We start from the raw sequence: 21,225 nt of genomic DNA, 5'->3' as shown, positions 1-21,225 counted from the left end.
CCACAAGAAAACTTAAATCGGGCAAGGTAGAAGAATCTTTTTACCCATTCGCCAAGTGTACAAGTTAGGTGGGTCGACAATGTATTCCTGTCATGTGACGCACATGCCGTCACCAGTGTCGTATAGTATATATATCAGACGTGTTTTCCTGTGGAGGAATCGGTTGACCTATGGCCTTGCGATCAAATGTTTTCGGTTCCCATTGGAGAGGCACGTCCGAAAGGACTACTACTAATCGCAAGGTTTTGCGGTGCGGTCGCAAAACACACACTAAACTTGTTTCAGTGAACAGAGACGTCAATGAACGAACGGACAGATCATAATTTTATGAAAATAAAGAAAGTTAACTTTTCACTCGAGGGAAGACTTGACCTAACGACCTCTCGTTCCGCAGCTGCCCACGCTAACCACGGGACCACGGCGCTCCTGAGCTCAGACCCTCCTTGATGTTGCTTATCTTGCGCATGGACTACTCAGTTTATTTTGCTTATTTTTTTCATAGTTCCACACAAGTTCTTCCTGTTTTCTCGATTGATATGTGTTCAGTTTTTCAAGGCCTATCCACTGTGCCAACTTATAACTAAATCTGAGGGGGATGCGATGGGGAGATTCCCTTGTAAGGCAGCGGTGCCAGAAGAGGACGCGCAGAGAGGCGGCGGGGCGGCTACTCACGGTGCGTGCGGTGGTGCAGGCCGCGGCCGGTGACGGCGCACTGCGTCGCGACGCCGACGAGCGCGACGGCGGGCCAGAGCGCCAGCACGAGCCAGCCCAGCCAGCATGGCGGCGGCACGGGCGGCGCGGCGCCGGCCACGCGCGCCCACAGCCAGCGCGCGGTCGCCAGCCGCTGCAGCCAGTAGTCCAGCGAGCCCGCCAGGATCGCGCCGCCGTACACGCTCGTGCCCAGCACCGTCAGACCTGCCGGCGTTTGTGCGTCGCTCACTAGCCGCATCACGCTACAGCGCGGGGGGCCACACCACTAACATTACCTCTGCAACTCGCCGACGTACGGAACTCATTCGAAGAAAGGTAATAAAATTTCGGGCGTGCTTCCACATAAATTCCCTTCTTCTTCTAATACACTACTGGCCATTAAAATTGCTAGACCACGAAGATGACGTGCTCCAGAAGCGAAATTTAACCGGCAGGAAGACGGTGCTGTGATATCGAAATAATTAGCTTTTCAGAGCATTCACATAAGGTTGGCGCCGTTGGCGACACCTACAACGTGCTAACATGAGGAAAGTTTCCAACCGATTTTTCATACACAAACAGCAGTTGACCGGTGTTGCCTGGCGAAACGTTGTTGTGATGTGTCGTGTAAGGAGGAGAAATGCGTACCATCACGTTTCCATCTTTGATAAAGGTCGGATTGTAGCCTATCGCGATTGCGGTTTATCGTATCGCGACATTGCTGCTCATTGTAGACCACACTGCGTTAATTCACGTGGCAGATGAATTTCAAATCAAAATCGGCGATGAAATGCGCCTATTCTGTGAAGACAGAGGCGCCAGCGGCGATACACTCAGCGACGAAAAGGGCTTCGAGGTCGAAAATAAGGGCTTATCAGATCAAAGTAGCAGAAAGCGGTCATCCACCAGACGGAGCGACAGTTACCATGGACCAGGCATCGCTGATGTCCGTAAGTTTCGAGCTTTGTCCCTTTTTTTTCTTACATGATAAATACTTGTCAAACTTAAAACGCGTTTTTATCAAAACCATGCTTTTCTACATGGTTGTCGTCGCGCACATACAGTTTTAATGATTTTTCCTCTCCCTTGAAGCAAACTGAATTCCCTTCACTTAATCTTAGCCGATTTATTTTATGTTGATTTCTAGTATGTTTTTCAGCCAAAAAAGAGGGGTCCAAACATGGTCATATACAGGGTGGTCCATTGATCGTGACCGGGTCAAGTATCTCACGAAATAAGCGTCAAACGAAAAAACTACAAAGAACGAAATTTGTCTAGCTTGAAGGGGCAAACCAGATGGCGCTATGGTTGGCCCGCTAGATGGCGCTGCCATACGTCAAACGGATATCAACTGGGTTTTTTTTTTTAAATAGAAACCCTCATTTTTTATTACATATTCGTGTAGTACATAGAGAAATATGAATGTTTTAGTTGGACCACTTTTTTCGCTCTGTGATAGATCGCGCTGTAATAGTCACAAACATATGGCTCACAATTTTAGACCAACAGTTGGTAACAGATAGGTTTTTAAATTAAAATACAGAACGTAGGTACGTTTAAACAAATTATTTCGGTTGTTCCAATGTGACACATGTACCTTTGTGTCTTATCATTTCTGAGAACGCATGCTGTTACAGCGTGATTACATGTAAATACCACATCAATGCATTTGGCATTACGTGTAACGACATTCCTCTCAACAGCGAGTAGTTCGCCTTCCGTAATGTTCGCACATGCATTGACAATGCGCTGACGCATGTTGTCAGGCATTGTCGGTGGATCACAATAGCAAATATCCTTCAACTATCCCCACAGAAAGAAATCCGGGGACGTCAGATCCAGTGAACGTGCGGACCACGGTATGGTGCTTCGACGACCAATCCACCTGTCATGAAATGTGCTATTCAATACTGCTTCAACCGCACGCAAGCTATGTGCCGGACATCCATCATGTTGGAAGTACATCGCCATTCCGTCATGCAGTGAAACATCTTGTAGTAACATTGGTAGAACATGACGTAGGAAATTAGCATACATTGCACCATTTAGATTGCCATCAATAAAATGGGGGCCAATTATCCTTCCTCCCATAATGCCGCACCATACATTAACCCGCCAAGGTCTCTGATGTTCCACTTGTCGCACCCATCGTCGATTTTCCTTTGCCCAATAGTGCATATTATGCCAGTTTATGTTACTGCTGTTGGTGAATGATGCTTCGTCGCCAAATAGAACGCGTGCAAAAAAATCTGTCATCGTCCCCTAATTTATCTTGTGCCCAGTGGCAGAACTGTACAAGACGTTCAAAGTCGTCGCCAGGCAATTCCTGGCGCATAGAAATATGGTACGGGTGCTGTAAGTAGGCTGTTTAAGTTTTTATATTGGTAATGCCACATAGCGCTCTGTATGTGCTGTGTGCAGTCTGTGGCTGGTTTGCATTGTTGTTGGAATATCTGCCATTGTAGTGTTGGGCAGCTAGATGTTAACAGCGCGTAGCATTGCGCAGTTGGAGGTGAGCCGCCAGCAGTGGTGGATGTGGGGAGAGAGATGGCGGAGTTTTGAAATTTGTAAGACTGGATGTCAATTATGACTATTAAGGTAAATACATTGTTTGTTCTCTATCAAAATCTTTCATTTGCTAACTATGCCTATCAGTAGTTAGTGCCTTCAGTAGTTTGAATCTTTTATTTAGCTGGCAGTAGTGGCGCTCGCTGTATTGCAGTAGTTCGAGTAACGAAGATTTTTGTGAGGTAAGTGATTTGTGAAAGGTATAGGTTAATGTTAGTCAGGGCCACTCTTTTGTAGGGATTATTGAAAGTCAGATTGCATGGCGCTAAAAATAGCGTGTGTCAGTTTAAGCACAGTCATGTATAATTTTGCTAAGGGGAAGTTTCATATGGCGACCCTGCCAGGATTCGAACCAGGAATCTTCTGAGTTTTTCTTGTAGTTTGTGTAATTAGTATAGATTTTGTTTATTGCTAGCACATAATTGTAGAGAGAATTCCTTTGTAGTTGCAGTCTTTCATTGTTGTACAGTAAAACAGGTGTGGCACGCATGTAAATTTGCACCAAGTATTTCGCAGCTGCGCTTGCAATTAACTAGATATTATTTTCAGTGCTATGTTAATGTGTTCTCTTATTTTTGCTCTTCAAATTGTGTTTTACTGTGTTGTTGTGTGAAATATTGTGACAATAATGGCGTGTGAAAAACGTAATACTAGGCTCCAAACTAAACTGAGAAATGACACTGAAGACGAAAGCAGTGTGTTAGCGTCACCATGTAATGAATTAACTAATATTCAAAGTAGTAATTTGGTAACTGTGCATAGGGAAATGGAGCGGGCGTCAAATAATGGTGTAGACAGTGAAACAGGTAGTGAACAGGGAAGCATTATCGATCGACCGGTCAGCAACAGCTCGCCTCAGGAATCGGGAATGACAGAACACAATATTGCAAATACTGTAGACTCAGGTTTTGGGTTCTCACCATTTTCTCAAATGAGTCAAGACACATTTTCCGCTTGTCAAAATGTGAATGTTGCCGGTGCAAATTCACTGCCGAACAGCACTGAGGAACATGTTTCAGATACCAGTGCATTGTTATTACAATTAATGCAACAAATGGGACAAAAGCTTCAAAAGTTAGACACAATGGAACAAAATCAGAGTCAAACACAGCAAAAGCTTCAAACGTTAGACACATTGGAACAAAATCTTCAAAAGTTAGACACAATGGAACAAAATCAGAGACAAACACAGCAAAAGCTTCAAAAGTTAGACACAATGGAACAAAATCAGAGACAAACACAGCAAAAGCTTCAAAAGTTAGACACAATGGAAAAAAATCTTCAAAAGTTAGACACAATGGAACAATACCAGAGACAAACACAGCAACAGTTAGACACAATTGAACAAAATCTTCGGAAGTTAGACACCACACTTGAACAAACACGTGAAGATTTAACTACTGAGTTACATAACATTGAATCGAAATGTCAAAAAGTCTGTAACGACGTAAAAACACAAATTTGTGAGCATTTTCAACCTATTTCTTCGGGCATGAAAATGCATTACACAATCACGAAGCAGCCATAAAAGAAATGCAAATTATTGTTCATGAAAATCACGAGATCTTGCAAGCTAAAATTGACTCAGTTGCATCTACCGATTCGGTTACACAACTTGCAAAAACTCAGGAAAACTTAAAGGACACAGCAGAAAGACACATGGAGGAAATTAGTTCATTATCAGAGAAAGTAGTTGAACTTATCTACGAAGGTAGATGATAATCTGAATGACACAAAACCGGTAGTCTTTAATGACACAGAAGAGTGCGAACAAATTAGGAAATTCAAACAAAATCAGAATCAAATTAATACGCAACACCGGGAAGTACAAGATCAGCTGACACAAGTAATACAAAAATTACATATTTCAGAGGACACTCGCGCTCCAACACGGGAAGAGGGACTTAGAAATACGGAACAACCACAAAATAACAACACTGGACACTTCGGAAATTATGAAAGAAATTGGCAAGGCACACCGAATTTTGAGATGGAACCGCTGAAACGACGTAACAATGACCGACATGTGACTCGCCGACATGATGATTTTGACTATAAGTTGTTCATTACTACACGTAAATTCAAAACATTTAAGAATTCTGGCAACGACATTCATCCACAAGCATGGCTCCATCAATTCTATCATTGTTTTCCTCCCAACTGGTCATTAGAGCACAGATTAGAATTTATGTGTGGCTACTTAGAGAATGAACCAGCTGTAAGAATGCGATCGGTCATTCACGATTGTCACAGTGAAGGAGAATTTTATCATGCCTTCCTCTCAGCGTATTGGTCTCAAGCTACACAAGACCGAGTAAAACATAGCATCATAATGATGAAACGTTTCGAACAGTCTGAATTTTCCAGTCTTATGAAATATTTTGAAGACATGTTGTACAAGAATCAGTACCGGTCAAACCCATACAGCCCCTCAGAACTCATCCGCATTTGCTTAATCAAATTACCTGAACATTTACGACATATTATTTTGGCAGGACGTTGCAAAGACGACATTGAAGCTTTTCAGGGACTCTTACAAGAATTAGAAATTGACACTGATAATCGCGGAACGCGAAAACAGGAACACAACAATTACAGGTCACATCCGTCGCAATTCCGCGATGAAAGAAATAATAACTGGAAACGACAAGGCTATTCTCACAACACAAATCGTGACCAAAACAGACACCACCTGTATGACAACCGTTGGCAGAGTAGTAATAACTACAGGGAAAGATCACCTCTCCGCGGTAATGACTATCACAGAGACAATCAGAGAAACAGACAATATGGGAACCAAAATAAATATTATCAAGGGAGACAGAATAACTTTAGACGCAACGGACCAGCGTGCAGTAACGATTCAGGGAGAAGTTCTCCACCACGTGACCGTGAAGAAAGAAACTATGGAATCTACCGACATGACAACAGACGATATGATTGTAACGACAGACCTGAATTGCATCAGAACTGGCGGGATTCAAACAGAGCAGAACCCTCTCGACAAGGTGAATTTGAAGAAGTTAGGTCTCCAAATCCCAATAACGACGCGCGCCAACAAAGAGACAATAGGCAATGACTCATACCGCTGGCAACCACGAAATGTACGTATGAAACTGACGACGCAGGTGCCGTAGCTAGTAATTACGTAAAAATGGAAGACATTAGGGACATCTTATTCCAGGAACACGACGTAAAACATAACAACATTGCATATCCTGTGATTCACATTACAATAAATGACGTAAAATTTACGGCAGTACTTGACTCTGGCAGTCCCATTTCAGTAATTAGTGAAACAGCCTTTAGCAAATGTAACAAATCGAACGATTGCCCCACACTTCCGTTACGTAAGATTAAATTACAAGGTGTAATCTTTGGAAAAAGTGTAGATGTACACCAACAAACCAACTTAGAATTCTTTTGTCAAAGCCACAGCTTCTCTATGAACTTTCTCATTGTTACATTATTGTCGACGGAAATTATATTGGGAGTAGACTTTTTGAATGAATACAAAGCAATCTTAAACTTTCACGATGCTGAAATAAGTTTAGAGAAAGAAGGTAAGTCAATAGCTTTGAAATTTGAAGATTGGCTCTCAAACCATGACGAGGAAATTAATCGGCTTTACCTTCTGTTAGACAACAGTTCGGAATTTTCTACGGAACTAGACACTAACAATCACTCTGCAAGTACTGACAGGGGTGATATCGACGGCATATTTGAAACTAATGAGTTAATTCAGAATAAAATTCAAACAATTGAGAATTGTAATGACACTGATAGGCAGGACCTTTTAGAGATTTTACAAGCACATTCCACAGTTTTTACTCACAAAACAGGAACAATCAAGGGATTTCAATACCAATTTCGTGTTCGTGAGCATACTAAATTTTGTGTTAGACCATACGTAATTCCAGCACATTATAGGGACCGTGTTAGAACAGAAATACAATCTATGCTTGACGAGGGCATTATTGAGCCTGCAGTAAGCTCATACAACAATCCATTACATGTTGTTGAGAAGAAAAATGGATCGATCAGGCTTGTCTTAGATTCGAACAAATCAATACTATCATTATTCCTGAAACAGACAGGCCGAAAACGTTGGAAGAACTTCTTCAAAATTTTAATGGTGTAAAAGTGTTGTCTTCCATTGATCTCAGATCAAGCTTTTATCAGATCGAACTTCATCCAGAATGTAGAAAATACACAGCTTTCCTTTGTTTCGGCGTTTGTTATCAGTTTCGGAAACTTCCTTTTGGTTTGAACATTTCTTCGGCAGCATTCCATATTACCTGAGTTCTTAAAACGTCACATCACCTTATATGTGGACGATATTCTAATAGCAGAAGCTTCATGGGAACAACATAATCGCATCCTCAACAGTTTGTTACGTATTTTTTCAGAATCTGGAATTACAGTTAACTTGGAAAAGTCTGAATTTGGTAGGTCAAAGGTGAGGTTTTTGGGACATATTATTTCTTCTGAAGGCATTCAGCCGGATCTTGAAAAGTTAGAAGCAATCAGAGCCATTCCAGTTCCATCCACAAAAAAACAAGTCCGCAGTTTTCTAGGTCTCGTAAATTTTTACCGTCGTTTTCTGAATATGCAAATTCTTGTTACACCAAAACTTTGTTCTCTCACTGGAAAAAATACTATTTGGAACTGGGGCGAACAAGCACAGTTGGAATTCAATTCTTTGAAAGAATCGCTACTTAACGCGCCAATACTAGCTCTCCAGATCTGTCACAAGATTTCTGCCTTGGCAGGGACTCTTCTGAAGTTGGTCTTGGTACCCATTTATTTCAAGAAGCCATATAAAATGACACTACCGTTCAGAAAACCATTGCTTTTGCTAGCCGAGTACTAACAAAATCTGAAAAAAATTATTCCGTTACTGAATTAGAAGCTTTAGCTATCGTTTGGGCATTTAACAAATTCCGTTTCTTTCTTTCTGGTAAGCATGTAAAAGTATACAGTGATCATCGTGAATTACTAGTTTTTATGTCTTCAAAATTAAATCATGACAGGTTAAAACGTTGGGCATTGTTTCTGCAAGAATTCCACTTCACAATAGTCTACATTCCCGGCAAGGAGAACATTGTTGCGGACGCACTGTCACGCGCACCGGCTGGGCTTGAGAAAAGTAACACAGAATGCAACCTTGAGAAAAATTTTAGCATTCCTCACCGACGTATACCGCATGATAATTCCGTTCAAGTTGAACCTCTGCGTACTAGGAAGAGTAAAGGATTGCACCACATTTCACATGTAAAACCGTTTATTGAAAGATAATCTGCCTTATAACTTAGTCTTTGCCATAAAATTTTTCACTTTACATTACTAGTATGCTTTGTCAGACTTAGAATCTGTTAACATGCAACAATGTTTGAAGTTAAATATCCAGTCAAGAACCAAGAGAAGTTATTGAAACAGAAATTACGAATGCATTAGTTGCACGATTACGTAACGACTATAAGGCTCACATACTTAGAACATTTATCAGTACTGCTAATGAGATTTTAATGCAACATTTTGGTTTACTTGAAAATACATTCTGGATTTAAAGTACTTTCTGTGAGATACCAGATGACACAGTGGTTAGTTTAAGTGACAGCTACACGATTTTATCACAACACTACTAATGAGTGACAATTTACAATGTTGCTTTTGCGCTGTATCTGTTTTATATCTGCACAGTTTTTCTGTATTATTCTGGAAAGTAAAACATGTTTTAGTAGTAACTTTTGTGGTATAGCTACAATGAGACAGCCTTTTTCATAGCACAACAATACGTTACATTATAGTACTTTCTTGATCACGGTAAGGTACGTAATAACTACGGTATCTATACGCAAAGCATTTCACTTTCGTTTATGATGAGGTAAGTACATTGACTTCAGCAGAACTTTGCTTACAGAGGACGATAACTACGACAGTTCCACAGAATTATCTTACAGCAAGACGCACATTTAGCGCTACAGGACACGCATTTGAGTGATTAATTTTGTACTTAAACCATTTAGTTTTCAAGATTTTTGAATTACAAAGAAAGTTTTCCGTGATACATTTCATTCCATTGCTGTAATCTGTAACACTTGAGGATATAATTACATTTATCCTCAGGGGGGTACACGCCTACTTTGTGTACCATGTGTTTGGCAAGCACAAGGAGCCCTAGCTAATATGGTATTTGCTTATACAACTTTACACATCGGTACCATATTCCTCTATTACATAAATTACATAGCTATCTGATCATTTAACTGAGAGAGACAAACTTTTTTACTACGTCAGTGACACATGTTTACGCAATTACACAGTTGGATAATTTCACACTTACGAAATTGTATTTTGTCTGTACTTTGTGAACTGTTCATATTTTGTCAGACCCATTGTGATATTATGAGAGCTTTGAATGATATATTTGGTATGGGATCACGATTTTTAAAGTACGTTTGAGGCAGATGACACTTTTGATATGAGCAGAGAATTTTTTTAGGTTTTGAAATTATTGGAGGAAGCTACGACGATTTTGAGAGTTGACTGAGGTGTTATGATGTTATTATTACGATGACTATGTGTATTATGCTGTTGCGGTATGTTTATGATCAATAAGCTGATGCTATATGAGTTATTTGAGTATGCTACGTATCTGTTATGATGAAATATTGAAGAAGTGTCGACGAATAAGATAAGGAATAATGAGTAGTGGTTAGGGACTCTGGTTTGTGAAAAAGGTTGTTGGAAACCAAGAATCGTACTTTAAGAGTTATGAAATGTATGTAAATGCATGAATGTATTACAATGCCGACGAAAATTTTTTGGACTCTGTTATGTCAATAGGATTTTGTTTCTACAGATTTGTAACGCAAATTCTTGACCTGTGAAATATTTTTATATGAGACTGTCACTGTAGCGGAAACTGCTGTTGTAAATATTTTCGTAAGAACGTTAAGTGACCACCTGCACGTAATGCGTCGTGGGCACCCAGCTGTGTCAGACGCCTGGAGAAAAAGCCATTAGTGTGTGCCTTTTCAGAGGTACAGGTAGAAAAAAAAATGGAGGCCATTATCCTCGCTATTGATATTCCTTTGTAGAAAGCATCACAAATACGACACGCTGAAACTTGAAAACATATGATTATACTGTGGAGTTCTTAATTTATGATATTTACTAAAATGCCAAATGAAACGATGAGAAACATTTCATGGCTATTGTCTTGCTAGTTGAGAGAAATGCCATATGGCTTGCCTTATGTATTTATTTACTCATTTTGTTTAATATCTAGTTTCTAGCTGCACTGCAGCATTGGTTAAAATAGAATTTTATAGATGTACTAATATAAATATTTTCTGTCTACAGATCCAGTAAATACTAATTTTGTAATACACTTCCCAAAAAATGAGTGAGCACAAAGACATTTCCCTTCACAGGAACTGCATACATAATTTTCTTTTCAAATGGTAATATTTTTGGTAGAATAACTTCTTGTGGTGCACCACTTTAATTACATAGACATTAAGATGTGAATATACATTTCCCTTGTCTGGATTGTTGTCTTTAGTGTAATATTTTTTCTGCTTGAGCTATGTCATGTTCAGAGATAAGTTATTGCATTTGCTGCTGCTGTTTGCCAGGCACAGTGCTAATAAATTTCACTTTACATTACTCTTTTAAGCCAGTTTTACTACTGATTTATTTTTCTTGTTGCTGCACATTCGCTCATATTAGTTGTAATATTGCATTTGCTTTGCTAATTTATGCTGCTTGCTTTGCCATTTGTATTTTTTATCATTGCTGTTTGTGTTAATTGTTTTGTGCTGCTGCATTGCCTCGTTCCTTAGTTTAGCATCTGAGCTCAGTAGATTTAAGTTAGCTTAAGATGGGGTAGGCTATATGAGAGAACGAGTTGTGATGAATTGGAAGAAATGCATTGAGAAGCTATAAGAAAATGGTTTGGCCAAAAAAGTATTTTGAAAGAGGATATGAACAAAAAAAAATAGGGTTTAGGGACAACAGGTTTAGGTAGGATTTTCTTGGAAATAAATGATGAGGTAAGATAATGGAAAATAAATAATGAGGTAAGAAATGTGTGAACATATAAGTACAGAAAGCATGCTTGGATAGAACTTTTTTGGTGGAAACAAATGTTGAAATAAGAGGAAAGATATATGGAATGAAGTTTTAGGTTGGACTGCAGTACCAAATGTTACACTGAAAACAAACCCTGCCCTTTCCTCTTGTGTTATTCTGCTATGTGTTTATGTACTCTTGTATATTTGTGTTTTTCCTGTCTTTATGTGTTTAGTTGATATGAGTTACATTGTAGAATTTTTCTAATACTATGTTATTTACTTTGTAAAGATGTTTAGACATTATTTATCTGTTCTGTTTTGTTGCTCATATGTGAAGTTGATGTTTCAAAAGTTATTCTGATCTTTATGTATGTACTTATGTCATAATTCTTGTAACACTGATGTGCATGTTTATTTCTATTCTTTTGTAAAGCCTGTTTTACTACAAATGTTATTTGTACTATTATGTTCTTTAATGATGTATTTTATACCTTTGTTATTGTATTCTTATGTTATAAAATTGTAATTGACACCAGTTCATCAAATTAAGTAACTTGTAAGTTACATTTCACTGCACACGTTTCTGTTGGCCATAGTATATGGACAATATGTGAGAAGTAGGGACTGTTAGTGTTTGCACGTGTGTTAATAATTCAGCAAGGGACTGGATAACAGCATTGCTGGTTCTAAGGACAATTCCAAAAACTGTGTGAGTGCACAAGTGATGGTTATGGACATGTTATATTGTCTGCAAGACTGTTCGATGGTGATTGTGCACCTGCACAGTCACAGCAGATGGCTGCTGGCCATCTCTACAAGGACTACAGTGGGTCTACACCTTTGATGATCCATCAATACCATTATTTCTATAAGGACTGCAGTGGGTCTGCACCTTTGGTGGCCCACCAATACCATACTCTCTACCAAGACTATAGTGGGTCTGCTCTTTGATGACCTACCTACCAATATTCTTCAAAACTTCGAATGACTCTGTTGTGGGTTTCCTCTGTTGTGGCCCATTACCTGTCTGCATGTCAAGAGTCAGCACTGTCCTTCCGTTGGAAGGACAACACTACTTCAAGACTGCATGGAAATCCACTACTTCCGTGTGCATTTCTTTTACTGCTCAGACTTTGAGAAAAAAAAAACACTGCAATTTTACTGGACTGTCTTTATGGACTGTGAGAAAATTTTAGCTTTTGACCAACATTGTATCAATAAGTGTGTGCATTTGATATATTTGTTATTGTAATTATGAAAAATTTTATCAAATCATTATTGGCCACTGCCCAAAACATTTTTGTAAAATTTTTTGTGGGGAGCATGGGGGCTATGTAAGTAGGCTGTTTAAGTTTTTATATTGGTAACGCCATATAGCGCTCTGTATGTGCTGTGTTCAGTCTGTGGCTGGTTTGCATTGTTGTTGGAATATCTGCCATTGTAGTGTTGGGCAGCTGGATGTTAACAGCGCGTAGCGTTACGCAGTTGGAGGTGAGCCGCCAGCGGTGGTGGATGTGGGGAGAGAGATGGCGGAGTTATGAAATTTGTAAGACTGGATGTCAATTATGACTATTAAGGTAAATACATTGTTTGTTCTCTATCAAAATCTTTCATTTGCTAACTATGCCTATCAGTAGTTAGTGCCTTCAGTAGTTTGAATCTTTTATTTAGCTGGCAGTAGTGGCGCTCGCTGTATTGCAGTAGTTCGAGTAACGAAGATTTTTGTGAGGTAAGTGATTTGTGAAAGGTATAGGTTAATGTTAGTCAGGGCCACTCTTTTGTAGAGATTATTGAAAGTCAGATTGCGTGGCGCTAAAAATATTGTGTGTCAGTTTAAGCACAGTCATGTATAATTTTTCTAAGGGGAAGTTTCAGTGCAATCGATGTTGATGTAGCATTCTCAACACCGACGTTTTTGAGATTCCCGATTCTCGCGCAATTTGTCTGCTACTGATGTGCGGATTAGCCGCGACAGCAGCTAAAACACCTACTTGGGCATCATCATTTGTTGTAGGTCGTGGTTGACGTTTCACATGTGGCTGAACACTTCCTGTTTCCTTAAATAACGTAACTATCCGGCGAACGGTCCGGACACTTGGGTAATGTCGTCCAGGATACCGAGCAGCATACATATCACGCGCCCGTTGGGCATTTTGATCACAACAGCCATACATCAACACGATATCGACCTTTCCAGCAAATGGTAAATGGTCCATTTTAACACGGGTAATGTATCACGAAGCAAATACCGTCCGTACTGGCGGAATGTTACGTGATACCGCGTACTTATAGGTTTGTGACTATTAACAGCGCCATCTATCACAAAGCGAAAAAAGTGGTCCAACTAAAACATTCATATTTCTTTACGTACTACAGGAGTACGTGATAAAATGGGGATTCCTATTAAAAAAACGCAGTTGATATCCGTTTGACCTATGGCAGCGCAATCTAGCGGGCCAACCATAGCGCCATCTGGTTTCCCCCTTCAAGCTAGACGAGTTTCGTTCTTTGTAGTTTTTTCGTTTGATGCTTGTTTCGTGAGATATTTGGCCCGGTCACTATCAATGGACCACCCTGTATATATCACAATGGTAAACTGGCGATATTCTACGCCCCATTCCATTGATCTTCATGGCAAGCCAACCTGGACTTTCATTTCAGCAAGATAACGCCCGCCCATACACGGCTAGAGTTTCTACTGCTTGTCTTCTTGCATCCCAACCTTACTTTGGCCAGCAAGGTCGCCTGATCTCTCTCAAACTGAGAACGTTTGGAGCATTATGGACAGGGCCCTCCAACCAGCGCGGGATTTTGACGATCTGGCGCGCTAGTTGGATAGGATTTGACACGATATCCCTCAGCAGAACATCCAACAACTCTGTCAATCAATGCCAAGGCAAATAACTGCTTGCGTAAGTGCCAGAGGTGGAACAAAGCATTATAGACTTGCTCTATTTGTGAAGCTTTTTGACTCGAATAATTCATCCAGTTTTTCTGAAACTGTAATAATTTGTTCGTCTGTACATGTACGTCACATACAGGGTGTAAACGGTATAAGGCGCCAAAATTATACAGATGGCACATCTCGCAATGTTTGACAAAAAAGTCTAGTAACATGTTTGCGTATTTTCTACCGTTGTCCCAGAAAAAACAGTTCGTCTCAGGATAATGGTTTTGGAGAAGTGCACTCCTGGAAATGGAAAAAAGAACACATTGACACCGGTGTGTCAGACCCACCATACTTGCTCCGGACACTGCGAGAGGGCTGTACAAGCAATGATCACACGCACGGCACAGTGGACACACCACGGACCGCGGTGTTGGCCGTCGAATGGCGCTAGCTGCGCAGCATTTGTGCACCGCCGCCGTCAGTGTCAGCCAGTTTGCCGTGGCATACGGAGCTCCATCGCAGTCTTTAACACTGGTAGCATGCCGCGACAGCGTGGACGTGAACCGTATGTGCAGTTGACGGACTTTGAGCGAGGGCGTATAGTGGGCATGCGGGAGGCCGGGTGGACGTACCGCCGAATTGCTCAACACGTGGGGCGTGAGGTCTCCACAGTACATCGATGTTGTCGCCAGTGGTCGGCGGAAGGTGCACGTGCCCGTCGACCTGGGACCGGACCGCAGAGACGCACGGATGCACGCCAAGACCGTAGGATCCTACGCAGTGCCGTAGGGGACCGCACCGCCACTTCCCAGCAAATTAGGGACACTGTTGCTCCTGGGGTATCGGCGAGGACCATTCGCAACCGTCTCCATGAAGCTGGGCTACGGTCCCGCACACCGTTAGGCCGTCTTCCGCTCACGCCCCAACATCGTGCAGCCCGCCTCCAGTGGTGTCGCGACAGGCGTGAATGGAGGGACGAATGGAGACGTGTCGTCTTCAGCGATGAGAGCCGCTTCTGCCTTGGTGCCAATGATGGTCGTATGCGTGTTTGGCGCCGTGCAGGTGAGCGCCACAATCAGGACTGCATACGACCGAGGCACACAGGGGCAACACCCGGCATCATGGTGTGGGGAGCGATCTCCTACACTGGCCGTACACCACTGGTGATCGTCGAGGGGACACTGAATAGTGCACGGTACATCCAAACCGTCATCGAACCCATCGTTCTACCATTCCTAGATCAGCAAGGGAACTTGCTGTTCCAACAGGACAATGCACGTCCGCATGTATCCCGTGCCACCCAACGTGCTCTAGAAGGTGTAAGTCAACTACCCTGGCCAGCAAGATCTCCGGATCTGTCCCCCATTGAGCATGTTTGGGACTGGATGAAGCGTCGTCTCACGCTGTCTGCACGTCCAGCACGAACGCTGGTCCAACTGAGGCGCCAGGTGGAAATGGCATGGCAAGCCGTTCCACAGGACTACATCCAGCATCTCTACGATCGTCTCCATGGGAGAATAGCAGCCTGCATTGCTGCGAAAGTTGGATATACACTGTACTAGTGCCGACCTTGTGCATGCTCTGTTGCCTGTGTCTATGTGCCTGTGGTTCTGTCAGTGTGATCATGTGATGTATCTGACCCCTTCCTGGGACAATGAATTCACGGTGTTCTAATTTCAATTTCCAGGAGTGTAGATACTTGGCCGTGCACGTACGTAAGCAATCGGTCCCTGTTATTGCCCGCTGCGCGTACTGACATCTCGAGCGTAAATCGTAAACACACAGGCAACTGCGGCCTGAGTGGCTGCGTCATTGTAACACACCAAGCGACGACAGTAGGCGAGTAACCTGTGCAGATGTTATTGCAACTCTGTTAACTGTTAGGATGGAAAGGAGATTTACTATAGCTGAACTATGCGATATGCACGTAATTTATGGCGAGGCAAAAGATGTTGCCAGGGCAGCTGTACGAATTTATCGAGAACGCTTCCCACAACGACGACTTCCTGCACGAAAGACATTTGCTGCTGTGCACCAGAGGTTTGTATCATTGTAATTCTCTACGTATATGCGATTATTATGCATTTACTTCTTAATGAAGTACAGTAGTTATCTGCACCTTTGTAAATTTTCGTCCGTATGCGAAACGTATCTTCTGTTCTGATATGCTTTCTGTTTTTGTTACATCATGACAGAATACAACTGATGAGTACGTATTTAATTTCCTTACATTGAGAGATACTGGCTCTTTACTGCCCCGCACAGAAGGCAGAGGCCCACAACGCGCCCATCGTACGTTGGAAGCTGAGGAAAGAATTCTGGACCGCATCCAGGAGGATCCTTCTCAGAGTACTAGAAGCATCGCCCGCCACGTGGGTATATCGCACACTGTCGTTCATCGCACTTTGCAAGAGGAGCGTCTGCGGCCTTACCACATTCAACGCGTACAAGCATTGGAAGAACAAGATTTCCCTCCACGACGTGAATTCTCAGAGTGGTTTTTGTTACACAGTGCGCAGCATGATTTTGTCATCAAAATACTGGTCACAGATGAAGCGTGTTTCACTCGCGACGGAATAACTAATTTCCATAACATGCACACATGGAGTGTACACAATCCTCGCCACGTAGTGGCAACACATTTTCAGCGACGATTTTCCGTAAATGTGTGGGCAGGCATGCTCGACAATTACATTATTGGGCCCTATGTTTTACCTGCACGTTTGATGGTAACTATTACCGAACGTTCTAGAGGAAACATTGTTACCAACGTTGTTCGAAGACATTCCGTTAGGCATACGTCATAACATGTGGTTCTTCCACGATGGTGCTCCACCCCACATTGGTCACAGAGTGCGCAGATTTTTGGATAGTCGATTTCCAGGACGATGGATCGGGCGTTCGGGTTCACGTCGATGACCAGCACGCAGCCCTGATTTAAATCCACTGGATTTTTACTTTTGGGGCCATATGAAGGAACTTGTTTATGCCGAGCCAGTAAATAATGTGGACGAATTGACGCAGAAGGTTTTAGATGCTGCCAATACCATAAAGGCCAATGTGCATGTGTGTGAACGAGTGCGACGAAACTGGGTTCGCCGTAATGAAGCATGTGTAGAAGCGAATGGTGGTCATTTCGAACATTTATTGTAGTATCGGTGTAAGAGGAAACGAAGTAATGGGTTTTCTTTTCGTTACGATGTTGTTGTACAGAAGGAAAATAATGTGAATTTAGTATTCGTTATGGCATTGCCGTAAAAAGGTGAAACAGTTGATTGTAATTAATGCACAACTATGTACTTGGTGATCGATTGAATTTGTACTAATGGAAATACATTGTGTTTGATATTAGCTTGTCATTACTACTACGACCTTCGTTATCGACTTGTTGAGAAACAGACTGGTTGTATTCAATTCACGTAAAGCGAATTACACATTCTTGACAACCCAGAAACGATTTACATTCCTTTTTTCGGTACCACCTGATTATCAGACCACGTCGTTGCACACGTCTAGTGATTTCAATCCTCTGGTCGGCTCATTGCCTTTCTCTGGCCGCCCCGTCATTTTAGGCAATAAGCTCGATATGCCGTGTACTGTCAGTTGGCTTGTAACGCCGGAAATGCATGTCCTCCTGTTTCCATCTATTGTACTATAAATTTTTTTCCTTATTTTGTTACATGAAGATATGACATTTCTGTGTCTTTATATATTGTAATTGGTTTACTATATATATATATATATATATATATATATATGCATTTATGTCGATGTATAATTGGTTTGTTTTGTAAATATTATTTGTATTTTTACGCTGGGTCTGGCCTAGGGAAAACTATGCTATCGAACGATTACATCAATAGGTCGTGTGGAGAACCAAAGTGTTTAGGATTTTTGGTAGTGTTAACTCCGCCGCATGGAGCGCGGGCAGAGAGGGAGTCTGGCTGGAGTAGGGCGGTGGAGCACGTAATTGCGCTTGACTTGCTATGATAGTTTCTGACACGGTGTCGCGGACGGGAAGCATTAGCTGGCGCACATCAAGAGCCCGTTTCGCCTGGTGACCGTGTCGAGAAGAAGGTGTGCCAGCATCCAGCTTCTGCAACAGCGACGGCCGACAATGAGTGACTGTCGCCACCTCCTCGATCGACGACTTCAAACCTTCAGTGAACCAGCAAGGAAGACTGGAAGCACGTAAAGTTTTAGAACTGTATGGCAGACCTCAGCTTTTAAAATTGTTGCATCACAAAATTACAGCAACGTAGCACGAACCTTTGTTGCTCATTGTCCCAATTGCATTACCAAGCATGGTCCCTTCCTTTTCTGGAATGAACCCAAGTGTCGTTGAAATTCAAACACCAGCATTAAAGTAATATCATTCGATTTCACTGCTTTAATTTCAAAGTTCAGTTAAGGTATTCATAGCTGGCTACAATATTTAGATTACACAAGCACAAATTAAGAGTGCGAGTTTTGTTACCAAATTTTTGCTTACCTGTGACTGCAGCTCAGCTTGTTATGTACTAAATTTTACTATTGTTAATTGTTCAGAATCATTTAATTCAAGTTCAAAGTTAAATCTCTTATTTATAAATTGCGTAGATTCAAGTAGCTTTTGAAATGATTGTTGAGGTAGCCCAAGACTAGCCTTATTTTATTGAATTTCGTAGTGCTCCAGAAACAAAGTTCACTATTAATTTCAGTCACTAAATTAACTTTCAATTTTTCGGTTTTATTAATTCTTTTGCTAAATTAAGTCAGAGTGTAGCGAAATTTATTAATTCTGACAAACATTCAGTTTTCACACAACACGTGTCAACCTTCAGTTGCCACAATTTTAGTGCTAATTATATGTGCAATAACCTTTCGTTTTCAGTTACTATAGTAGTTGTCCATAGGACTGGCGACCGTAATTTTCCCCAAATCTCAAATATATAATTAACGCCAGTTAACTGTTAACGTAACGACCGCACATTCACTTTCTTTATTAACTGTACCCCTTTTCAAAATTAATTTCCACCAGTTTCATTTGCATTTTTCCTTTCATTTAGATGTAACCCTTTCCTCCCTCTTTACCGACAGATTGACTTCAGTGACGATTGCTTTTCCCAAATTTCCATTCGGTACACGCAGTTTAATTTTTACTGTCATTAAGGTCGTTAAGGGAGGGGGAGGTTACTGACTACGTAATCAGAAATGCGTATACTATCTATCCTACGAACATTAGGTTTTAATAATACAAAAATAAAGTACATGTAACAAGAAAATGTCATTAGACTTTTTTGTCAAGTACACCGAGATGTACCATCTGTATAAATTTGGCGCCTTATACCGTTTACACCCTGTATATGTACATCATGTGTACCATTTCGCAAAACATTTGACCTCTTTTTCAGGGTTATGTATAGGAGCCAGTGGGCCGCGGGCAATACCGAGGCCTGGACGCACCTTTCTGGCAGTAGAGGTTGAGCACGGCGAAGACGAGCCCGGCGATGAGGAGCGAGGCGGCGGCGGCCCAGGCGGAGGGCGGCGCCCAGCCCAGCAGCTGGTCGGCGACGGCGAGCCCCGCCACGGCGCAGAAGAGGCCCGTGTGCAGGCCCGTCATGAACAGGCCCACGTACTGCACCAGCATCGTCACCAGCCCGAACAGCAGGCCCGCCGCCAGCGCCACGCCTGCCAGCCAAACACCGACCGCCTCAGACACACTCTCCTCGTAACAGCACAGAACGACAGACACCAGACACCCCCCAAGAGACATCGCGCCAATTGAGTCCACGCAGGATACGGTGGCCGATGCGCAGAGAGGCCGACAGCTGTTTTCCACCTTTCGGCCGGTCAGCGAGGCGCACAACCTGCAATCCTTCTCAAACGATCTTACAGAAACTATTCTGTAAAACAAAAAAAGTACATTTTTGCTTTACTTATAGCTTTATATGTCAGGTTCATGATGATGTGCCCATCATTTCGTTAATGATCATAGTTGTTGTGATATTTACCTGGAAGTAAGACACTGCGCGAAATTCGGAAGTGTTTGCAATTAAAAATAGAGGTCGCTATGATTTTGCATTTGGTGCATATTACATAATACTTTGTAGCATATGAAATGTAGCTAACATATAGAATTTTTCTTTAGACTTGGGTAGAGCTATTTATCTGTCACCAATCTTGAGAAAATTGATCTGACATAGAACGCCGCGCGGGATTAGCCGAGCGGTCTTAGGCGCTACAGTCATGGACTGTGCGGCTGGTCCTGGCGGAGGTTCGAGTCCTCCCTCGGGCATGGGTGTGTGTGTTTGTCCTTAGAATAATTTAGGTTACGTAGTGTGTACGCCTAAGGACTGATCACCTTAGCAGTTAAGTGCCATAAGATTTCACACACATTTTGAACATTTTTTTGACATAGAACACTCATTTGAGATCGCGCCGCGCCAGTGATGAGGCCAGAGTGAAATATCCACAACGTTCCTCATATTTCATAAGCGGTTTCAGATATCGAACTGCGATTTTGCAAATGATAACAACAAGCAAGGAGCAGAGTATTTTTCCACATCATTACTATCTACTGTGTTATTCCACTAATTACACATTTTTTCGATAAAAGAATGTACATTACTGGCCATTAAAATTGCTGCACCAGGAAGATGACCTGCTACAGACGCGAAATTTAAGCGACAGGAAGAAGATGCTGTGATAGGCAAATGATCAGCTATTCAATGCATTCACACAAGGTTGGCGCCGGTGGCGACACCTACAACGTGCTGACATGAGGAAAGTTTCCAACCCATTTCTCATACACAAACAGCAGTTGACTGGCGTTGCCTGGTGAAACGTTATTGTGCTGCCTCGTGTAAGGAGGAGAAATGTGTACCATCACGTTTCCGACTTTGATAAAGATCAGATTGTAGCCTATCGCGATTGCGGTTTATCGTATCGCGACATTGCTGCTCGCGTTGGGCGAGATCCAAAGACTGTTAGCAGAATATCGAATCGGTGGGTTCA

The 21,225-nt window shown here is 41.9% G+C and overlaps 1 protein-coding gene across 1 annotated transcript in view; it reads right to left on the bottom strand.

Annotated features, from left to right (window-relative positions):
* Positions 1-21,225, bottom strand: part of LOC124788110 (transmembrane protein 198) — a 189,278-nt gene that overhangs the window by 52,188 nt on the left and 115,865 nt on the right. The window contains exons 3-4 of the mRNA XM_047255232.1: positions 19,675-19,899; positions 673-915 (exon numbers count right to left, since the gene is read on the bottom strand). Of these exons, the coding sequence (XP_047111188.1) occupies positions 673-915; positions 19,675-19,899 (468 nt within the window). The remainder of the gene's footprint in view (positions 1-672; positions 916-19,674; positions 19,900-21,225) is intronic.

Source organism: Schistocerca piceifrons, chromosome 3 (genome assembly GCF_021461385.2).
Source record: "Schistocerca piceifrons isolate TAMUIC-IGC-003096 chromosome 3, iqSchPice1.1, whole genome shotgun sequence".
Classification (NCBI taxonomy): Eukaryota; Metazoa; Arthropoda; class Insecta; order Orthoptera; family Acrididae; genus Schistocerca; species Schistocerca piceifrons.
Note: the sequence above shows the minus strand (reverse complement) of the source record. Positions and strands in the feature narration are given on the sequence as shown.